This window comes from Emydura macquarii, unplaced genomic scaffold (genome assembly GCF_026122565.2).
Source record: "Emydura macquarii macquarii isolate MOO-44397 ecotype Brisbane River unplaced genomic scaffold, CSIRO-AGI_Emac_v2 contig_431, whole genome shotgun sequence".
NCBI classification, from domain to species: domain Eukaryota; kingdom Metazoa; phylum Chordata; order Testudines; family Chelidae; genus Emydura; species Emydura macquarii.
This window is the reverse complement of record NW_027130568.1, coordinates 16,301,205-16,324,824: the sequence shown is the minus strand read 5'-3', so window position 1 is coordinate 16,324,824 and position 23,620 is coordinate 16,301,205. Positions and strand designations below refer to the sequence as shown.

Sequence of the window (23,620 nt, the reverse complement as noted above, 5' to 3'; positions counted from 1 at the left end):
GCCTCGCTGCCTCAGGCGGCGCGGGGCGTCTGGTGTCAGGCGCTGCCCAGCCGGCCCCGGGCCAGAGAGGCTGGCGGGAACCAGCGAGCCCCTGAGCCTCTCTGGGCAAGAGGTGTGGGGTAAGCCCGCCCCCCCACTCCCAGCAATTAGACAGACAGACAAAGACAGGCCGCTGCCAGCGCTGGGAGGGAGTCTAAGTCGCCGGCTGGAGCAAAGGCAGTTTCTATGATCGCCACAGCTCCCTGCACGCAGCCGAAGCCCCGCCTCAGCCGTACAAAGCCCGAGGAGACAGTAAACCCCTTTAATTACATAAGCCAGGCCCACACCCCGCTAACATTTGTTTCAGCAAAGGAAATACACAGAACATGCAGCTGGCTGCTGCAAGGTAGCAAAGCAGCCAGGAGTACAAACACCATGGAAACGGTCCTTTCCTGTGCACCTGTGCTTCCCTCAGTGCCAGGAACACGTAAAGTGCAGCAGCGCAAGCGTAAGCCTCGTACTGGAATGAAGGTTCCCATGACTCTCACGTACACTTTTTATTCTGTTTATTTCTTTCCAAAGTGCTGAAGTGTTATAGCCACATAAAAACGTAGTTGCTTTCCCATCCTTCACACAACATCCTTTCAGAAATTCACCTGTTATAAAAAATGTCAAAGCTACATAAGCCCCAAATAGTGAAGTAGTGAAGTCTTTGTGGATTTCCACAGGAGTGCAGATTCAGATCTAATGGTGCACCATCATCCTACTGTGCCAATGTGACATGGTACATTTTGGACTCATTCATAATTTTTTTTGTTTTCATTTGACAGAAAAAGTTTAAGTCCAACAGAAACTTGACTTTTTAAAAAAATTCCTAAGTCCAGTATTTCCCCATTTCCCAACCCTGTCACTGCCATCAGTGAAACTGAAAATCAGGATTTCTTTCATTAGTTTCATCCACAGATCTAGTATCCTTATAACACTTAGGGTTTCTTCTATCAATATCCAGTTCACCTTATGTGTGCTTCCTGATATTCTTAGCAGTTTAATTTTTCCCCTCAGATGAATGCTCATGAGATTATTTCAGTTTTATGGCGAGCAAGCGCTGGAGGCAGGGTGGTACCACAGGGACCTGGGAAATGAAATCTGAAACAGAAATTAGAATGGTTAGGAGACAATGATAGAGAACTTTTCAGAAAGCCAGTTATAATACAAATTACCACCACAACAAATACAGGCATGTTTGCCTTTATACAATTCCCTTAATCCAGTTTCTGCAGTCTGTCTAGTCATCTTAAAAGAGTTTGTTTATCTAAACATCAGACTCCAGTGCAATAACTGTTTAGGCGGCAAACAATTCAACAGGGCGAAGAAGTAAATTGACTACAATCCTATGGACTTCACATTAGCTTTTGTATTTTAAAAACAGTGGTAGTTAGTTTAAACTGAAAATAAAACAGGAGAGTTTAATACAATCTGATTGACAGAGAATTATGAACTCTCCAGACTCCCTTCTTTATAAAGTTTAGGCATATTGTGAGTGCTATTTTTTCAAAAAGAGCCAGGAAATGTCATTGTCTACTCTTAACATTTTCTAGACAGTCAAGAGTATTAAATTTTATCAGTACAACACAAGAAATCATTTAAGTTAATGTTGCTTCCCCCTCCTACTTAAATTGTAAGTAGTTTTTACCTGAACCTATCTGTAGCAGGGGTGCTCTGCATGTTAAATTCTGCAACAGGCACTCCTCTGGCAGATACCTGAGGAGCAAACATAGCAGCAGGATACACCACAGAAGAGGTTCCAATCTGCAGAAAAACAAAACAGCACCAGACCAGCATTTAAAAAAAAATTCCAGGATCTTCAGGCACCTTGAGAGACTAGATTTGCTAAATATATAATACACATTCAATCCTACAATAAAAGTCGACAACTGTTGATATGACCTGATTAGTGCAGTGTGCCGCAACCTGAGGGATAAAAGGTCTGGTGCAGTGTGCCTCAGACAGGAAGGGAGTAAAAACAGCATCTAATGTTGCTCTTCAGCCCTTTTAGTTGACACTGGAGTGGTGGTGACTGGTTCCAAGTCATCCATTTCCAACCACATGTGGGTGATGAGGGGAAAAAAATCACTTGGAAAGGTGGCCACTGGCAAGGGAACAAATGAGGGAAATCCAAACGGACACAATGTAAACTAGTTTTAAAAATTGAGGAACGTAGCCTACACCTACCCTTCAGGGGTACTGTGGAGATTAATATTTATAAAGGGCTTTGTACACGTAAAACATTGAATAAATTGAAAAGCCAAAGATTTGAAAGAGTAATCTATGGTAGAAGAGGCAACTTCAAGGTAACCAGTATAGACTGTGCTATCATTGCAAAAAATTTTTTTCCTCTTTTCTTCCTCATTTAGTATAATCAAATGTTAAAATAACCTTAAAGCTGAGAATGTAAATGCACATTATAGGGACAGTCAATTAAATAAAAAAGCTAAAAGGAGTTTTAGGTATTATATCTGTCCTTTTACCTTCCTCCCAAATTTTGTGATTTTACAGAACATATTTTCCTGTTTTGAAATATTTTTCTCCTCCCATTAGCTATATTAAAAAGCCATGCGCCCAGGGGAAACTGATTGGCTCTATAAAATTTACTATTTATAAGGCTCTGTCAAATGCAAAAGTAAAACAAAAAAAACCACACAGTTTCTCTAATCTCTTTCAGCTAAAGGGATCTTGAGTGTTACTTGTAACAACAGCAGGTAAAGAAATTCAGTTAATAAGACAAGTAAAGACAGAATTCTCTTTCAGTTTAAGAAAATCCCCAGAAATAACATGTCCTGGGTTAATCAAGGGGTTCATTCTGTAACATGGTAATATTTTGCCAAACAGAAATATTTGATGACTGTATTATCGCATGACAGTTCTCTAAACAAAAAGTGCATGGCAATGATTTGTTAGCTTTTACAACTTCCTACATAGTTATATATTTATAAATAAAGTCAAAAGCGTGAATTTTTTAAATTGACAGTGTTTAAGGAATTCAAAAGTAAAACAATATTAGATTGGCCATATTGCATAAGTACTTTCAATTACTGCTTATTTTACTAATGTATATACCCTGTAGTACAGAAGAATCCTACGTAACAGAGTTTCCATTATCCGGCTCTCCATATTAACCGAATCACCAGCCGCCTGGGGCTCCAGCGGTCAGCCCCGAGCAGCCGGAGCCCCGTCGCCCATTCTCTGGTTTATCCGGATTTTTGGTCATCTGATCTGACCCCAGTCAATCCAATAATAAGGGTTCCACTGTATATATAATATGGCCAAGTTAACACTGCTGAATTTATTTCAACTCAGAAATTCTTCACTGGTATTTTTACATTCTCAAACTTAATGTTACCTTAACATAGTGACACTTCATTTTAATGTATTACATTTGACTGAAACGGTCTCACAGCTGTATCTACATTTCCCATATCTGACAGATGTGATTTCTTAACTTCAGTTTGCTTGACTAAATAGGAAACCAAGATGTTCCTTACCACCAAACAAAGGTCACAGATCTCAAGTTCTTTTTCAACCTCTGTAAGAATGTCAGAATTCAGAGTTTCTCCAAACCACACAACATGGGGACGGAGGAGGCCATTACAACCTTCCTCTTCACACCTGTGAAAAGTTACAACAATAGAAGGAGCTGGAGCACTCAAGAGCTGGAAGAGAGCCTTGGATTAATTTTTAAAAATGTTTAAAGTAGACCTATTTAAATTGCAATAGGTTTATTAGATCACATTTAGGACTACAATATGTTCGATCTAGGCAGGATACTATGAAAATAAATGTTTCACATTACAGTTGAAGCTAAGACATAAAATCTCTGATTCCAAAGAACTCCAGAGTATTTTACAAATGTAATACCTGATCCTGCAAATTGACTTTGTGCCAGCAGACTTCAAAAGGGGTCTGTTGTTACTGAATCAGTTGTATGACTGGGGATTTAAACTGCTACACTCCATTTGGACCACATAATTTTAACTACAGTAAAAAGGGACCACTTCCTCTATTATAAAATTCAACTATATTTCTGGGTGAAGGATGGCAGCTGTTCAACAAGATTGTGCAATGCTGCCCAACAATCTAATGCAAGAAATGAAAAATATTATAGTCAAGTGCAAGAAGTTGAGATAAATCCTTTACTGCTACAAAAAGTGCCATGGGATTTTTAATGATCACAAAATACCTTGCAGCAGACTTCTCCAAGCACAGTATTAAATACTGCCTCAGAGGGGAGAGTGCTAGCTACTGAATAATCAGCAACTCATCCTGTAATATTTAGCTGCTTGCTACCATTCACCCACTCGGTTCCCCCATTCGCTAAAAGATCCATTTATTTAGTCTTTGCTTATTTATCTATGTAAGCATCTGATAAAAACAATCTCTTTTTCTTCATTATAACCCCTATTCCCCATTCTCTTTGTCAGTTGTCTTTTGTAATGTTATGTTTAAATTTAAGATCTTTGGCACTATGGGCAGATCTATACTTAAAACGCTGCACTGGTCCAGCTGTGCCACTATTGTGCTTAAGTGAAGATGCTTCTATGCCAATGGGAGAGCTTCTCCTATCAGTGTAGTTAATCCTCCGCTGCGAGAAGTGGAAGCTATGTTGATGGGAGAAACTCTCCCACTGACACAGCGCTGTGTACACGAGGGATTAGGCTGGAATAACTACATGATTCAGGTGTGTGGATTTTTCACACCCCTGAGCAACATAACTATACCAATATACGTCTGTAGTGTACACCTGGCCTATGTCTTTCTCCTTTAATAAACTGCTTTCACACTCTTCTGATGCTATTTAAATATTATTAATAAACTGATTTGTGGAGGTATCCTTTCAAAGTACTTGTGAAATTTGAGGGGGATCATGTTGGTGTAGTGAAAAGATGAAAGCCGAACTTACCGAGGAAGATTTTCAACTGGAATCTTGGCATCTTCTATTTCAGGGTCTGGAACACTGAAGTAATAAAATAAAAAACATTTTAAGCGACAAAATATATTTATCCAAAGCACTCTCTCAACTCAAGGTGGTTTAGTAGCTGTAGGAAATGAATCTATCTACTACAACACTGAACACTATTATCTGACCCAAACAGGCTCATGACCAATTTTAGAATGGCAATAATAATAATAGGGATCAGGTGCCAGGCACCAAAAAAGGTGGTTTCCACTTATTTGGAGCACCACAAAGAAGGGAAATAGATGTATGCAGTTTTTTGCTTCTCTTTGATGTAAAACATCTGGGAAGGACTACTTCTTTGAAAAAAGCAGTTTTTTCCCCAATTGTTTGACACATTAGAAATTCAAGACTTGTCCACTCGGGACAACTCTATATGACAGGGCAAGAGTATCGCAACACAGATACCAAGGAAGTGAAACCTGATATTGAGGGGAAATGTGATTTTTAGTCGGACCATTTCAAGTTCTGTTTTTGTATATGCTACTTAAATTAAGGTTTTTTCTACACACACAAGTTATACCACTTTAACTATACTGGTATAAAGTTATATTGATATAACATTCCTAGTGGGGATGCAGTTATACCAGTACAGCTTATTCATGCACCGGAAGAGGAATAAGCTGTATTGGTGTAACTGCACCCCCAACTAGTATAACTGTGTCATCCCCCCAGGAGCTGTACCTGTACCAGCATAACTACAATCAGTTAAACAAAAATCACAGCTCTAACCAAAATAATTATACCAATTCAAACGGTGTGTGTGTAGACCACGCCTAATGCAACTGGAAGAAAAGACATCTTTGGATCGAATGCCCCCATGCTTTCAATTTAAGAGGTGAGAAAGCTCCAAACTTCTCTCTCCATTTATTCCCCACCACCACATGCCATCCAGCAAATTCAGAATATACCAGATTTGATATTCTTAATATCCTGAAAGTAAATAAAACAAACTTTTAGATCTTTGTATATCAAAAAGTGACAAAACTGGGCACAAATCTAATCTTTTTTTTGCAAGTATTCTTTGACTAGTGTGGTAAAGTCAGGCCAGATGGCTACAAAAGGGTATGACTATTTGTGAGCTGGGAAGTGGACAGGCGCGAGCCGCCCACTGCTAAAGGCCTCCCCCTGGGGGGGGGAAAAGTCACTGGACCCAGGAGACAACCGACTGTGTGGGACAAAGAATGAAAAAAGGAGCGGGCATGGGGGTCAGAGGGTCAAACGGAGGGAACCAGAACGGGACAGAGAGCAGAGAACCCCAGACAGCGCCCACTGCTCTCGGAAGGTGTAAAGGGAGCCAGCGGACGCTGCCCAGAGGAACGCCCAGATGCATGAGTGGACAGAGGAACGGAAGTAGGCCCCACAGTCTCAGAGTGCCCCTCCCCCCCCCAGCCAACCTCCTCTCCCCAGTCTTGTAGATGGCCATTTTGGCCAGGGCTAGGAGGAGGTTGACGAGGCGGTCCCGTGACTTTGTGAGGCCACGTATGGGGTGTGCGTATAAGAACAAGTGTGGGGAGAAGTGCAGCCAGTACCTCAGCAGGAGGTTCTGGAGGAGCCAGAACAGGGGCTGCAGCCTGGCGCACTCGAGATAAATGTGCACCAGGGTCTCCCTCACTCCTCAAAAGGGGCAGATGTCAGGACGAGGGGTGAACCACGCCAAGAACACGCCCCTGCTCATGGCTCCGTGAAGAAGCCGCCAACTAATATCCCTGGTGGGCCATAGGGTCAAGGTGGAGTAAAGTCCTCACCCTCCTCAGGTGGCAACAGGTCCCGCCATTTGGTGTCGGGGCAGGACACGAGGGCGAGGAAGTGAAGGGTGTGGAGCATGAGCGTGTAGAGATGGTTCCTTGGCACGGTTCAAAAGAGGACCAGCTGCAGGTTGTGCAGCCGGCTCAATGCATGGGGAGAGGGCGGCTGGGGCGGCTTGGAGCTCGATGGAAAGCACCAGAAGGCTGGGACTGAGTGGGGGTGGGTAGCACCCTCTCACAAGACCCACTCGAGGTAGACCCGAGCAGCTGGGGTGGGGCACAAGGCTGCCTTCACCTCCTGGAGTATATGCCGGGGGGGGGTTCAAAGGGTGGAGAGCCCCATGCGCTGAGCCAGCACCTGGGGATCCACCCAGTCCCCCCCAGTTGTAGTCCAGGATATCTCCAATCTTGGTGACTCCTGACAGAACCAACCTCCGTCGTATCGAGGGGGACTCCGCCACCTGCACACGGTGTTGGGGGTTGTGTACCAGGGGCTCTGTGAGGAGATCCTCCCCCTCAGTGACCGCAAGGGGCCTGGAGGCCAAGACCATCCTCCAGGCCCGGAGGAAGTCCTGGTAGAAGACCGGCAGCTCAGAGAGGTCTCGCAGAAGACCTCTCGGATAGAGATAAAAGAGCTGCTAGTCATATTGGAGCCCTCAGAGGTGGCGGAGGAAGGCGTGCGCCAAGTGGCTCCATGCCGGACTACCTGCACCATAAAGGAGTCTCTGCAAGGCCTGGAGACGGAAGGCGTGGACCTGGCTGTGGAGACAGCACAGGCCCTGCCCTCCCTCCTCCAGGGGGAGACTCAGGATCCCTGCAGAGACCCAGTGCAGTCCTGGCCAAAAGAACTCCAGAACTGTCTTCTGGAGATGGGCCAGGAAGCTTGGGGTCGGGACCAAGGTGTTGAGCCGGTGCCAGAGCATGGACAGGACTAGCTGGTTGAGCACCAGTGCCCTCCCCCGAAAAGAAATGCACCGACGCAATCCTGTCCATCTCCGCAGCCGCCCAGATAGAGCAACGGACCCGCGCTCCACCGGATGGCTTGAAGCGTGGGTGGGAGGGAGCTCGCCCACCACCCGGCCCCTACCGTCAGGTTAGAGTTCTTGACCCAGTTGAGCCGCGGAGGAGGCAGCTGAGTAGATGGCCAGGCAGGCCTCCAGCTGCACCAGGTTGCCCAGGTCCTGGACCATGAGGAGTACGTCGTCGGCATACGCTGACATGACCAGCCTCAGCTCTGGCTCACAGAGCACCAACCCTGTCAGCCTCTGGAGGAGACAGAGGAAGGGCTCGATGGTCAGAGCGTACAGCTGGCCCGACAGCGGACAGCCTTGATGCACGCCTCGCCTGAAGCTGACCAGTTCAGTCAGCGTCCAGTTGAGCTTGACCAGGCACTCCGCGGAGGTGTACAGCACCTGGAGAAAACCCATGAAGCAGGGCCCGAAGCTGAATGCCTGCAGGGTGCCTGGGAGATATCCATGCTCCATCCTGTTGAACGCCTTCTCCTGGTCCAGGGACAGGAGGGTGAAAGACAAACCGTCCCTACACCCGAGCTCCAAGAGGTCCTGGACCACACAGAGGTTATCAAAGATGGTGCGGGCCAGGATGGTGTAGGTCTGGTCGAGATGGACTACGTCCTGCAGCACGGATCCCAGCCTCAGTAAGATGGCCTTGACCACAATTTTGTAGTCCGTGCCGAGGAGCGAGACGGGACGCCAATTCCGAAGGTCGCGAAGGTCCCCCTTCTTGGGCAGCAGGGCAAGCATGGTTCACCTGCACGAGAGGGGGAGCACTCCACTGCCCTCGGACTTGGCCCTGACGGTGGCTAGGTCTGGGCCGAGGACGTCCCAGCACATGCGGTAGAACTCCACAGTCAGCCCGTCCATGTCCACGGATTTGTTTGTGGGCATGAGGCGGAGGGCTTCCGAGAACTTGGACAGAGTGAGAGGTAGCTCCAGCCTGTCCCGGTCACCCATGACGACCGTGGGAATTTCAGTCCAGAGCACCCTGGACGTGCTTCCGGGCCCCCCCGTCTTTTCTGCAGGGCGTAGAAGAAGCAGGAGCCCCAATCCATTTCCCGAAGGAGACGGATGCGGGATCGAATGAAGGCGCCCCGAGTCGAAGGGTCTTCAAGGGCCTGGAGCTCCTCCTGCTTCTCCCAGCACACTCCGCAAAGGGATGGATCCTCAGGGCTGGAGGCCAGATGCATGTCCAGCGCTAAGACCTTCCGCTCCAGCTGTGCTATCCCCGCCTCCCTCTGCCAGCTGGCCCCCAAGTGAAGTCGTGGCAGAAGAGCCAGGCACGCACCTTCCCCACCTCCCACCAGCGCCGCGCCGAGGGAAAGGCGTGCCTCTGCTCCCGCCAGGCCAACCAGAAGTCCCGGAAGGACGCCACGAAGCCCACGTCCTCCAGCAGGCTGTTGTTGAAGTGCCAGTAGGCCGGCCCCGGCCTCTCCACGGTGAGAGAGACCATCATGCTCACCAAGTGGTGATCCGAGAATGGGGCCAGCTGTAGGCCAGAGGAGTGGACCCGTGAGAGAGGGTGATGGGAGAGGTAGATGCTGTCCAACTGGGAGTGGCTCGACCGGTCTTCCCCCACCCGGACAAAGGTAAAGGTGATGACGTCATCTGGGTGGTGGTTGCGCCAGACGACCACCAGGGAGCGATGGTCTATAATCCCCCGGAGGACATCCGTGGCGGCCCGGCACTGCTCGGTCCCCGTGCGGTCCCATTCCTCGAGGGTGGTGTTAAAGTCCCCGCCCAGTACCCAGCATTCGCGAGGATCCAAGGTGTTGAGGAAGGTAGACACCTGATGGAAAAACTGCACCCACTCCAGGTAGACGTTGACAAGGTTCAACACCAGCCCCTCCATGCGGACCCTGAAGTGCATCAGGCAACCCGGCACAACCTCGGAGACCCCCAGCACCTCGGGCTGCAGGTCGGGGGAGAACAGGGTGGCCACTCAGTCCGCTCAGGCAGAGAGGTGACTAAGGAACAACCCGTCCCCCCACTCCAGTCGCCAGCTGGCCTTGGTGGCTGGATCTGGATGGGTCTCCTGCAGGAACGCCACAGAGTACCCCCCCCCCCCCCCCCCCGAAGGAAGGAGAGCACCTGGCTCCTGCGGAGACCTGTCCTACAGCCCCTGGTGTTTAAGGTTGCAAAGATGACAGGAATTATGAGGAGGGCTGGGAGGGATCCTCATGGGCAGGAGCACAAGCAGTCCCTGTTGGGCCCTGCAGCAACCCGTGGCCGGTCCTGAAGGCCATCAGGGCATCACAGAAGCTGCAGACCCACTGGTAGGCCACAGCATCCTGCCACCCGATCCCTTTCCCCTCCTTCATTGTGGCCCTCACGGCCCGAAGGACGTGGTGGAAGTCCCCCCCAGTGCTGCAGGGCAAGCTGCACCCGATTCCGGGCACCACACGTGTCCCGCAGGAAGGCACACAGCAGGGAGAGGGGTGGGGGAAGGGTCAGGACTTGGAGCAGGGGAGGGAGAAGGGCCAGGATCAGGGGCAGGTTCCGTGGCCCCAGCAACCGGGCCAGTGGGGTGCAATGCCTCTTGATCGGGGCCGGGAGCTAGAGAGGCGGGCAAGGTGGGGGCGTCCCAATTCCGCAATGCCCGCAATTCCGGGACCCTGTGCAGGGACAGCCGGGCTGGCACCCTCGGGGGGGGGGGGGGGGGGGGGGGGGGGGGGGGGGGAGGGCAGCCATCCCACGGCAGGGGAAGGGGAGCCTGATGGCCCGGAGCCTGGCCACTCGGCCCTGGCCATTGCCACAAGGGCTGCGGCAGTGTTGGTGGCGATGCCGCTGCCGGTTGGCCAGACAGAGGGGCCTAGGGGTTTCCTGGGGACGGGTGTGGGGGCAGCAGCCTGGGAGGAGAGGGCGAGCGAGGGGTGGCTGGGCACTGCCTCCATCAAGGCCCTCCATGCAGGGGGCGGGAGGGTCATCCACCCCCTGGTAGGCCGGGGTCAGACCCAGGGCATCCATCTCTTCAAGCAAAGACAATAGGTTCCCCCCACCACCACCACGAAGTCCTCCCCAGTGGTGGCCGAGAAAGCAGTAGCTTTAGCACCAGTGGAGGGTTTGGGGGGCTTCCGGCTGGAGACTCCTCGAGGAGGGACTCCAGAAGGGAGACGGCACAGCCCACATCTGCTGCCACCTGCTGGGCTCCGGCAGGGGGCATGGCAGAAGGCCTGGCTCCAGCAACCCCCTTCATGGTCTTGCAGGGGCTCTCTCCCCCCTCGGTAGCAAGAGGGAGGGAGTGCTGAGCTCCGGCCTTGCGCTTGCTGCGCTTGCCTTGCACGAGCACCCAGCTGGAGGGCTGGGCAGCGAGGGCAAGACCAGGGGGGCAAGAGCGCAGAGGTTGGGGTTTGGGAAAGCGGGGACAGGGCAGTGGGAGGAGAGGCCTCCCCCCGGAGCAAGCCCCCTCCTGTGTCCGACAGTGGCGGCCCTGGCTCCCTCTCCTCCATAGACCCCACTGAACTGCGCCGGGCGTCAGTGGGGGACGCCCGCTCGCCTGGACCTGCTGGGGGAGACACCCCCGGGGCCTGAGTGGTGCCCTCCTGGGTCCCGGGGGACCCAGGCCTCCCTCCTTCCCGGGCCAGGGGGCAGTCCCTCCAGACATGCCCCGTCGCCCAGCAGATGTAGCACTGGGTCTCCCCTGTCAAGTAGTGGACCCGGTACTGGGCCCCTTGATGGGGCACCAGAAACGACCCCTCAAGTGTCTCTTCACCACGTGCCACCTGTGGCAGCTGCAGCTACACCTGCTGGCGGAATGAGAGGACATGGTGGAGGGCGGGGTCCTTACAGCTGAGGGGAAGTGGGCTGATGGTGGAGAGGGGCTTCCCCAGGGTGGAGAGAAGAGGCAGAAGGGTGGCACTGGGGAGGAAGGGCAGGATAGAGGTGAGGACCACCCGTACGCCCAGGTCTTCCAGGGGCTCCACAGGGACGTGGGACGCCCCCCACCACCAGGCCCATCTCCACCGCCTCCTGGAAGAAGAAGGCCAGGAAGAAGACCACCTTCCCATACATCGTTGAGGCCGCCATCACAGCCGTAGGCCCCACCTCCCACACCATTGCCCGCACATAGGTTTCCATATGGGACAAGGCAGGCACCAGGAGGCAACAAACCCCATGCTTCCTGGTGAGGGTGGGAAAGGGGCCCCGGCCCCTAGGGATGGTGCTGGAGGTGATGAGGCGGCGAGCCTGTGGCCACCTGAGCGTATGCCCTGGGAGCAGCGCCGCCCCCAGAGCTGGTGGAAGGGACAGTGAGGGAGGGTAGAAAGGGAGGGGGCCCCACCGTAAGAGGTGTTGCCTTCCAGTCAGGGACCTTGCTTTTCTTTTCCCCTCAGCCCTTCTTACCAGCCAAGGGTGCTCCCCCCGTTGCAGGGGGGGGCAGGAGCTGTGGCAGCAGTTGAGTCCCCAGAGTCCCTATGCAAGTCATCCACCGCCAGTGCCCCAGGACTGGTGCCTGGTGGCTCAACACCGGTAGCGAGACTAGTTGGCATAGGCGGGGATGAAGTGTCAGGGCGAGGGGGGAGGGGAGGGAGCATTCAGGGAGGGGGCCCCAGACCCAGGTACACCCACCATCCTGGGAGGGGGTAGGAGCAGGTTTGTTGGGAGGGAGGAGATGGGGAAGGAAGAGGAGGGGGAATGGAGAAGGAAGGGGGGGCAACTGCTCCTCCCCGCTAACCTGAAAGCAGGGGAGGAGGATACCAACACAAGGGAATATGGGGAGGTCAAAACCAGCTGGGGGTACAGGGGCGATGCACTCGCCAGCCCTGGTTGGACCACTGGCTGCTCCAGCTGCACGGGGGGCAGGGGTTAAAGCAATGTAGGGGAGTGCAGTGCGCGGGGGTCAACAAAAACGGGGGGGGAGAGGGGTCAATTAAAGAAGGACCATGAGCACTGCTGGGGCGGGAGCACGGAGGCCAGGGCAGGGAAAGGGAGGGGTAGGTTGGGGCTGAAGCAGGGCTGGGAAGGCTCATGGGCAGACTGCAAGGGCCAGGCAGGGCAGGAAACAAACCAACACAGGGGCTGGGGCAAACAAACCAACCAGAAGGCCAAACAAGCCAACACACAGACAAACAGACAAAGAGAAAAACCAACTAACAAGCGATGGGGAGGGAGCAACAAAGCAGGGAGACCGGTTGGCCAGGGAAGGGGAGGCTGGGGAAGGGAAAGGTGGGGGTACCCCCAAGCAATGGGGTGAAGGAGGAGCAGCAGCAGGGAAGGGGCACTCACAGCAGGAGCAGTGGGAGGAAGCAGCTGGCCAGGAAAGGCCCTTCTGCAGGTGGTGGTGGTGGTAGCAGCAGCGGGGGTGGTGGGGGCTCCACACTCACTCACCCTCTCCCTCCTGGCCAGGGGGGGAGGCAGGAAGGCCAGGAGGGCCCCCAAGCGGCAGCAGCCGCAGCACCTCCAGCAGCCCTCTGAAAGGGAATGCCAGGCCCAGTATGTGAGCCCTAGACTGCTAAAGGCCCTTTTCCCTGAAGGCAGAGGTGAATTCCTGCAGGGCAATTAGACACACCTGGACCCAATTAAGGGCTACACCAGGCCTACTTAAACCCTGCCTCCTCCTAGAGGGAGAGGGGAACAAAGGAGGAGGAGAGAAAGGAGCTGCCAGAACGTTTGTGGTGGCCAGAGGAGAGACTCCCCCAGACTAGGAGTTGGTGCTTCTCTGCCGCCAGAGAAGCACTAAAGGAAGGAAAAACCCTGGCCCCAACCTGTGGGAAGGACCAGTGTGTCTCTGACCCTCCAGGGCTTTATCACCATCTCTACAGCCCTGAGAAGGAGCCACAGAAAGGTACCGTCCTGGGTCAGATACATGGACTGCGACTACTCGCCCCTCCCCTACAAGGTTGAAGGACACTCCATAGGCCTGAAATAAGGCCTGCACCAAACGCTCCATAAGAGAGGTGCCATGGGGAAGAGACAAAAGACTTGTCCAGGTTGGGACAGAGTTACCTCAGGCCCCACTGCCAAAGGAGACTGTTGCCAATACGTGAGACCAAGAGGGTTGCTATACCACAAGTGGTGTCAGGACTGGGATTGGCCACAAGTGGGGAGAACCACCCTGGGGCAAGGTAAACCAGCCCCAAAATGGATGACGTTGTGAGAGCCCTGGTGCAGGCCACAGCGGCCCAACAGGAGGCTACGCAGGTCCAGATGGCTGCCCAGCAAGAGTCAGTGCGACTACAACAGGAGACTAACCAGCTACTGATCAGTCAAGCAGTTCAGGACCAAACCACGCTACAGGAGATAATGGGCCAGCTGAAAGCCCTGACCACCTTGACTCGTGGCCCCGCGGGGTCACGTCCCCTAAAGGCCAACAGCTACCTATAGAAGATGATCATAGACGATGATGTGGCGGCATAACTGCTCACCTTCAAGAGGACATCCCTGTGGGAGGCCTGGCCCCAACATCAATGGGCCAGCATTCTTGCCCCATTCCTGTGTGGGGAGGCCCAGAAGGCCTACTACGACCTGACAGCAGAGGCTGCCTCGGATTACCCTGAGCTGAAGGCAGAGATCCTTGCAAGATCGGGAGTGATGACAGCCACAAGGGCCCAGAGGTTCCATGAAGGAAGGTACCAGGAAGGCAAAGCACCAAGGTTCCAGCTCTTCGACCTGATTCACCTGGCCTGGAAATGGCTGCGCCCGGAAGTCCACAGCGCAGATTGGATTACCAAGACCCTCATTCTGGACAGGTTCATGAGGGGGCTGCCACCAGACCTGCGGGGGTGGGTTAGCCAAAATGATGCTACTTCATATGATGACTTGGTTGTCCTCATTGAGAGACAGCTGGTGGCCAAGGAACTTTCGCAGACTGCCAGGGAAGAAGGGCACTGGAACAAGAGGCTAGTCCCTGCCCCAAAGGCTTGGACTCCCAATTCAGCGGGCAAGCCCATGCTGGGGAGAAGGGGGGCTGGAGAGCAGCCTGAGCCCGCGAAAGGATTTGGGGAGCCTGGGGGAGCGGGGGGGAGGAAGGGTTGTGTCCTGAAGCCTGGCAGCCCAAAGAATAGGGGGCTGTCCTGACTACGGTACAGGTGCTATGCTTGTGGGGAGCTAGGGCACATAGCCGCCTAATGCCCAAATGCGGAGGAACCCATGCAATGTGGGATGGGTGAGCTTGCCGGTCCCTGCAGCCTGATCTACCTGGAGGAGGTGGCAGAGACTGCACATAGGTACACCCGGTCAGTCAAGATAAACGGAAAAGAGACCACTGCACTAGTGGACTCCGGGAGCGCTGTTACTCTAGTCTCTGGAAAGTTGGTGGGCCAGGAGCAGCTGTCCCGGGCTAAACGCACCAGGATAACCTGTGTGCACGCATGGTCAATTTTTATCTGACCATTCCAGTCCATATCGGGATTCAAGGATGTACTACAAGGGTAACAGCAGGTGTGGTCCCGAAACTTCCCTACCCAGTCCTCATAGGCCGGGACTTCCCAAGGTTTGGTCCCTCCTCCCTGTGGGAGACTTCCAGATGAGTAGTGACCCTGAAATCAGTAGAGAGGCCTCCATAGGTTGTCCTCCCCCAGTGTTCGTGGAATTCGCCCAAGACCTGTTCCCTGTCCATGGAGAAACGGCAAAAGACGCAGCGGGAGGGGAGAGCGGACAAAAGGCTGGGAACCCAGATCTTGACCCAGAACGCCGCCCTAGTGGGGAGGCGATCTCACCCAGCCGGCAGGGAGGCTACCCCAACTATTGAGGAGCCAGAGGCTGAACCTAGTCCCGATGGGGCCCAGCCAAGCAAGGAGCTGTAAGTTGGTCCCCTTGAACTTGAGGACCATGGGCCCGCCCTTGGGAACTTTGCCCAAGACCAAGCCAATGATCCACTGTATGCCAATATTAGGAAAGAAGTGGTGGAAGTAAATGGTGTCCCTGTGAAAGAAAAGACCAAGGGCCCTAGGCTGTACTTTGTGATCAGAAGAGATTTGTTGTACGGGGTGGTCCGAGTACACAAGGAAGAGGTGGAGCAGCTCCTGGTACCACGATGACACCAGAGGGCGGTGCTAGACCTGCACAGTCATTTGTTTTGAGCACATCTGGGGATAGACAAGACACTGAATCGGATCCCACGGATAGTCTTCTGGCCAGGGTCTATATGGAAGCCCACTGGTATTGTACCTCCTGCCCAGAGTGCCAACTCCACAGTCCTCGACCACACTTACAGGTCCCGCTTGTGCCCCTGCCGATTACTGAGGTCCCATTTGAGAGGATCGCCATGGACTTAATAGGCCCACAGGAAAAGTCAGCTCGGGGGCACCAATATGTGCTCATGGTTCTAGACTATGCTACTCGATACCCTGAAACCATACCACTCTGTAATACAACATCCAAAACAATAGCGAAGGAATTGCTGCAAATTTTCTCTAGGATAGGAATACCAAAAGAGATTGACAGACCAAGGAACCCCTTTGTGTCCAGACTGATGAAGGAGATGTGCACGTTGCTCCACATCCAGATGTTACGAACATCAGTTTATCATCCCCAGATGAATGGTCTCGTTGAACGATTCAACAGAACCCTGAAGAGCACAGTGAGGAAGATGGAGAGCCGGGATGGGAAGGATTGGGACACCTTACTATCCTATCTGATGTTTGCAGTCAGGAAGTTCCCCAGACGTCCACAGGGTTCTCCCCCTTCGAACTGTTATATGGTCGCCACCCACGCGGCATACTGGACATTGCCAAGGAGGATGGGAAGAACAGCCCCTCCAGGTGCGGAACATCATTGAACACGTGATCCAGATGCAAGACCGAATTGCCCACGTTACTCCCATCGTGCGGGAATACCTTGAAGGCCCAGAGGGCCTACTTCAATCGCCAGGCAAGAGTCCGGCAGGTCCAGCCTGGCAATCGGGTAATGGTGTTGGTGCCCACACCGGAAAGCAAGCTCTTAGTCAGATGGCAGGGGTTGTATGAAATAGTAGAGGCCGCTGGGGATGTTGACTATAAGGGGCGACAACCCGACCTCCAAAAACCCGAACAAATGTATCATGTCAACCTGCAGAAGCCCTGGCAAGACAGGGACACTTGTGCCGCTGCTCTAGACACAGTGCCTCAGGAAGACAAAACCCAGGGGCAGGTGAGAATATCCCCCGACTTGACGCCGACACAATGGGCTGAGGTCTTGAAGATGATTGAGAAAAACTGGGATGTGTTCTCAGTGGGGCCCAGCAGGACCACTCAGGCTCTTCACCACATCATCACCAACTCTGGGACAAAAGTAAACGTTAAACCATACCGGATCCCAGAGGCGAAAAGGGAGGAAATTAACGCCGAGGTCAAGAGGATCCTGGAACTGGGAGTCATCTGAGTCCCCTAGCCAGTGGTCCAGTCCAATTGTTCTGGTACCCAAACTGGATGGCAGCATGCAGTTCTGTAATGATTTTTGGAAACTAAACGAGGTATCCCGGTTTGATGCTTGCCCTATACCTCAGATCGACGAGCTGATCGACCGGTTGGGGAAAGCAAGATTTTTGTCCACTCGGGACCTGACCAAAGGGTATTGGCAAATCCCCCTGGCCAAGGAGGTCAAAGAGAAGACCACCTTTCCTACGCTGGAAGGACTCTTATCAATATACCGTCCTCCCTTTTGCACTACACAGAGCCCCTGCCACCTTCCAGCGGCTCATGGATAAACTGTTACGTCCCCATGCTAAGTATGTCACCCCCTATCTCGATGATGTGGTGATACGCAGCCCAGACTGGGATACCCACCTAGAAAAGGTGGAGGCAGTGTTAAATACCCTGAGGAAAGCAGGCCTCACTGCAAATCCTCCCAAATGTGCGATTGGGCTGGCAGAAGCCAAGTACCTTGGGTACGTTGTGGGGAGAGGTAGGGTGAAGACCCAGATGATCAAGCTAGAGGCAATACAAAGCTGGCCCCGGCCAATCCGGAAGAAGTAGGTCCGGGTGTTCTTGTCCGGTGCCGTAGCAAGCGTGCTCGGCACAACCTTCTGGCCCAGTGCCGTCAGCCTATAATGGTGACTGGTGCTGCCAGCAGGTGAGCCAGTGCGGTGTCGGGATGTTTCCCGCATCGGGGTGCTCGAGCCCGAGCTGCGATCGGTGCCAGAACCGGCGCTGGAGCTTCTGCGTCGGTTCTTGGGGCCTCTTGACCGCCCGCGGTGCCGAGGCGCTCGACGACTGAGAGTCGGAGCTCGGAGGGGAGCGACTCTCCACCCTCCTTGACCGTCTGGGTGAGGATCGGGAGCGATGTTTCCTCCACCCACCGGGGCCACCCAGCGCGGGTTTGGCCCGAGACGCAAGTCCCTTGTCCCTCGGCCGAGGGGGGGACGGAGGCGTAGGCAAGGCCATGAGGGCCCTTGCCGCAGCGAACGCCTCCGGCGTCGACAGCCCTTGTAGAGGCGCTCCCCCACTCGCATGAGTCGGGGGAGGCTCCCTATAAGGAGACACCGGTGCCGGAGGGGCCTCCAAGGCACGTGGCTGGGGTGTCTCCTGTGCAGCTCCCTGCTTAGGTGGTCGCAGGGAGGATTCCGTCGAAGAGATCTCCGACCGCTTCGTCTTCTTCTTACTCAGTACCGAGGGTTTCGGTGCTGGTGCTGGAGGAGCGCTCTGCACCGAAGAGATGCTCGGTGCCGGGGATCTCGACGGCTTGGAGGCCGGGCGCAGCGCGGACTCCGTAAGTAAAGCCTTCAGTCTCGCGTCCCGTTCTTTTTGGGTACGAGACTTAAACGACTTACAGATTCTGCATTTGTCTTTGCGGTGCTGCTCCCCGAGGCAACGGAGGCAGCGATCGTGAGGGTCACTCACAGAGTGCAGCTCTTGAAGCCTGTGGAGCCAGGCATGACTCCGCAGGAGCCCCTAAGGGCAGTTTAACAACTAACACAACTCACTCCTTTTGAATAACAAAAGGAAAGCTAAATTAACAGTAATGGTTTGACCAAGAAGATAAGCTAAGGACTGCTGCTTGCAATAGCAAGGGGCAGAAGTTCCAGCAACCGTCAGAGGCGGAAAGAAGGAACTGGGGACCCGCGGGGCCGGCGGCACCCTATATACCGTGACATGAGCGTGGCACTCCAGGGGGCGCCGTACCCGGCCCTGCGGGTGTGCTAAGGAAAAAGGTTCCGGGAATCTGTGCACGGGGCGCGCACACACCTAATTGGAATACATATGAGCAACACATCTCGAAGAACAACAGTTACTGGTAAGTAACCCTGTTTTCTTGGGGATAGTCAGGTACTACAGAAGGTTCATTCCCCACTTTGTCACCCATACCTACCTGCTGATGGACCTGATGATAAAAGCCCATGCCCCCGACCTAGTGAAGTGGTCCAGCTCGACAGAGAAAGCCTTCACAGACTTGAAAACTGCCCTCTGTCGCAGTCTGGTACTGATAGCCCCAGAATTCAAGAAGGAATTAGTCTTACAGAGAGACGCCTCGGAGGTCGGGTTGGGCGCCATACGACCGCAGATGCTGGGGGACGAAGAACACCCAGTCTTATTCCTTAGCAGGAAACTCCTGCCCCGGGAACAAAGGTACACGGTAGTAGAGAGGGAATGCCTGGCCATAAAATGGGCCATAGAAACCCTCCAGTATTACCTAATTGGACAGACGTTTACCCTGGTTACCAACCATGCCCCCCTGAAGTGAATGCAGCACAACAAAGACCAAAATGCACCGGTGATGCGATGGTTCCGGTTATCGAAGTGGAATGGCTGTAATGTACAGCATAGGGCAGGGGCCAAACATGGCAATGCAGATGGCCTGTCACGGGTGCACTGTTGTTCGACCCAAGTATCCCAACCCCATAGTGTTGAGCCGGGGGCGGTGAGGGGGAACATGTGGTAAACTCAGGCCAGATGGCTACAAAAGGGTATGCCAGGGCAGGTATGTGAGCCCTAGACTGTTAAAGGCCCTTTTCCCTGAAGGCAGAGGTGAATTCCTGCAGGGCAATTAGACACACCTGGACCCAATTAAGGGCTACACCAGGCCTACTTAAACCCTGCCTCCCCTAAAGGGAGAGGGGAACAAAGGAGGAGGAGAGAAAGGAGCTGCCAGAACGTTTGTGGTGGCCGGAGGAGAGACTCCCCCAGACTAGGAGTTAGTGCTTCTCTGCCGCCAGAGAAGCAGAGAGAGGAAAAACCCTGATCCCAGCCTGCAGGAAGGACCGGTGTGTCTCCGACCCTCCAGGGCTTTACTACCTCCTCTACAGGCCTGAGAAGGAGCCACAGAAAGGTACCGTCCTGGGCCCGATACACGGACTGGGCCTACCCGCCCCTCCTCTGCAGGGTTGAAGGACATTCCACAGGCCTGAAATAAGGCCTGCACCAAACGCTCCGCGAGAGGTGTGCCATGAGGAAGAGACAAAAGACTTGTCCAGGTTGGGGCAGAGTTACCTCAGGCCCCACTGCCAAAGGAGACTGTTGCCAATAGGTGAGACCAAGGGGGGGTTGCCATACCACACTAGGTATACACTACAACGGCATAGCTATGTCAGTCAGGGGTATGAAGAAGTGCGATTCACGACTAATGTAGCTGTGCTGGAAGGCCGTTAGCATAGAAAGTTATACTGGAAAAAACTACTGGTATGGTTTATTTCACTCATTAGGGCTAGAATAAGCTGTACCAGCAAAAGCAGAATTTTGCCAGCATAAGCTATGTTCACACAAAGAGCATTTTGCAGGCATATTATAGTGTAGCAAACTGCTCCTGGTGTAGACCTGGCTCATGCAATTCTTCTCTTTAGGAAATCTAGAATGAAATTAAGTTTCCATTTGACTTCAGTCATTTAAAAAGTATTTTACCTGAAGTTCTACTTTCCATAAGCAACATGCAAATTGTTATTTATTATTTGTCCTGCTGTAACACCTAAGTCCCCCAGACACGATCAGGATTGATTGCTAGGTGCTGTACAAATACCGAGGCCACAGTCTGTTGGGTATATGTAGCTACATGCCACCGTGAAAAGCAGATTGCATCCACACTGCAGTGTGTAGCTACATGTGTCACTGAAAGGCTCAGGTCGTGGGGGAGATGTCAGAGCCTTTCCCTGCCGCCAGAGTCTCTCTCTCTGACAGGGAAAGGCTCCGGAATGTCCCTGCAGCAGGGACAGACTCCAGCAGTGGGGCAGCACCTGCAGGACTGCTAAAAATAGTACTATAGACTGGGGAGGCACTGCTTTGGGTGAACAGAGCTATGCCCAGTTACATGCCCACAAGGTTCAGGTGTCTTTACTCACCTAAGCAGTCCTCACTGTCTACACTGCTACTTAGGATGGCATGTAGTGTATGTATTCTACACTCCACCAAAAGGAGTAGGCAATGAAGACACACAATATAGAAAGACAGTCTGTGTATCAAATTGCTTACCATCTAATTTAAGACAAGATGTAACAAGTGAGTATAACAAACGGTAGAAAGGTGGGAAGGAAGAGAAAGGAATAAGGGTAACAAGTTAACATGGTAACATAGGTTTGTTACCACTCAACTTGATGGTTCCAGACCATCTGAAATGTTTGTTTTTAATGGAATGGAGATACAATTTTGTGTAAGATTTAAGAAAACAGTTTCTCATACACCACCTTTGTTCCTTGTGATATTATGGAGCCTCACAGCCATTCCAAAGCTCAGGCTATAATCAAGCTTCTACTATGGTCTACCTCCAAAATCCACAAAAAAGGAATAAAAGTCTAAAAGCTGTCAGATTAGGAGCAGGCTGAGATAAAAGTTTCCTACTAAATTTGAAGTGATTTGGACAAAGGGTTCCTGAATCATCACAGCCTAAAACAGGTTTTCAGCAGCCTCCCAAACTTTGGTGACAAAGATTTTAAAAAGGGGGAAGTGAGAAAAGGAGAAGTACTACATAACAGTTTAATCTAGTCATAATCCAGTGCACAGAGCCAATATTTCATTTCCTAGAGTCCAACTTTAAAAGTTTCCAAAACAGGAACACTTTGCTTCAAATCCAGTTAAGTTTGCTAAGTGACAACAATGTACCCTTATATCACATCATTTACAAAACTGAAGTACTTGAAAGCAAATAAATAAATAGGTAAGGACATTTTAAAGATTACACCGTCCACAAAAATTTAAAGAACAAAGTGTGTATTTTATTACATCAACCACAACTGAGAGAGATGGATTGCTGGGAGCATCTTTATGTATTTTTTATTTTGATATTTAAATATTTCAAGAAATATTGGTATATGGGGATATTAGTTAGTATACCAGATAAAGAAATAAAATACCTATTGCTGTTTCCTCAGAATAATAATGTAGCTGTAATTTAACAGCAAAAGGTCTGACATTATGTAGGCTCACCTTTGAAATAACTGATGTGTCATTAAAGTGCACATTATTGATATAATTTGTATTTGACAGAAAATTATATTTGTCACTCAGGAATCTTAACTGATCTTTGAATACAGCTTGTTGGTTTTGGAATTTCCCAGATCTTTTATTGTTAAAGATCTTTCATTCTTCCTTTTGTGTAGATGTCATAATGTTCAGGGGCAATCCACACCAGTAGTAGTGGGTTGTGTCACCACTTGCCCTGCAATCCTGGATGCCTTACAATGTTTTGCTGCTGTAGCTCCCAGCCAGCTTGCAAGCATGCAAGTCACATCCTGAGTGTGTGTGTGCTAGATAGCCCTGGTTCAGCAGCTCTGATCCCAGCCCCACCCTGGCATCCACCAGCCTTGGTTATAACCAGCAAGGTGACCTCAATACATTCCCAGTCCTGAATTTTACCAATGTCTTAGGTATAGGGAGTATGTCAGACCTGACAAGAGTAGCTGACACATAGTAGTAAACCACAAAAGGGCCTTGGTGTATCAGGAGAAATATAAGCCTAATTATATAATGCATATTTGGATCCAGGTTAGTTTCTGCTAGAACCATTTAATATATCATCCTCTAGTGGGTTATTTTTAATAAACTTATTCTGCTAACTTCTTGTAAGATCATTACCCAAAAAAATGAAAAAAACATGGCTAAGCCCCATGTGCACTTTAGCAATGAGCTGTTTCAGTGGCCTGACATCCTCCAGTTCTCAGTGAATAAAGCTGGAGTGACTGGAACAATATATCCTGTTTTCAAAGCATCATGTGGGCTTTAAACACGATTCCCACTCAGGTAAATGGGGGACACCTGGCTAAAACCCAGTCCAGCTCTGAAAATATTTCCCCTTCTACAGACAATAAGTAGCAAACTGAAAAAGAAAGTATTACCCTTTCCCAGCCAAAGCTGGACATATTGGACTCTTGTAATTTTCTGCCACACTTCCACAGTTCGTGCACCGGGTTTTGAATAAGCTACCTGAAATGTACAAAGCAGCAATTTCAGATTTTAATATCAAACAGTGACTTTCAAATATATATGGTTATGCACGCAGTTATATCCATCCCAAAGATTTCCTTATTTGACATTGGAGAGAATATCTTGTGTGCAGTTTAAGTTATAGGGACACAGAACTAAGAAATTCCAGCGTGGCAGCACTGTGAATTTATTATAAAGCATGTACACAAAACATTTTTGATTGGCAGTCGAGGAGACCAAGGGCATATTTATTCACAAACCCTGCAGAGCAAAGGCAGGAGCCCAAGTTTAATAGAACTGCCATGCTGAACCAGATAAATGGTCCCACTAACAGATGGTGGCTTATATGCTGGTTTATCTCATGACTAATATAGTATTGCTAGATGACTAATACAGTATTGCTGAAAAAATAAATTTACAAAAAAATTGTAATTGTTTGCAATCTGGCTAAGAATGATTTATGATTGTAGCATTTCTCTCTGAGTACAGGAGAATTTTGTTAAAAACGCACACTTAGTAATTTGCACAAAAATGCTCAAAAAAGGCACTTCCAACTTCTCAAAAAATTAATAGCAAATGATATAGTGAGGCCTGATATTACTAAGA

The 23,620-nt window shown here is 51.2% G+C and overlaps 1 protein-coding gene across 2 annotated transcripts in view; it reads right to left on the bottom strand.

Moving 5' to 3' along the window:
* Nucleotides 1-21: 21 nt before the first annotated feature.
* Nucleotides 22-23,620, bottom strand: part of SIRT5 (sirtuin 5) — a 34,644-nt gene continuing 11,045 nt past the window's right edge. The window contains exons 5-10 of one of the 2 annotated variants that reach the window (XR_010917917.1): nt 22,927-23,014; nt 4,937-4,990; nt 3,522-3,645; nt 1,673-1,788; nt 994-1,125; nt 22-635 (exon numbers count right to left, since the gene is read on the bottom strand). Coding sequence is in view for 1 of the 2 variants with exons in the window: in XM_067537610.1 (XP_067393711.1) it covers nt 1,050-1,125; nt 1,673-1,788; nt 3,522-3,645; nt 4,937-4,990; nt 22,927-23,014 (458 nt within the window). In the remaining variant the exon portion in view is untranslated. Of the gene's footprint in view, nt 1,126-1,672; nt 1,789-3,521; nt 3,646-4,936; nt 4,991-22,926; nt 23,015-23,620 lie in introns of both variants that reach the window. The other variant, XM_067537610.1, reaches the window with a different exon arrangement.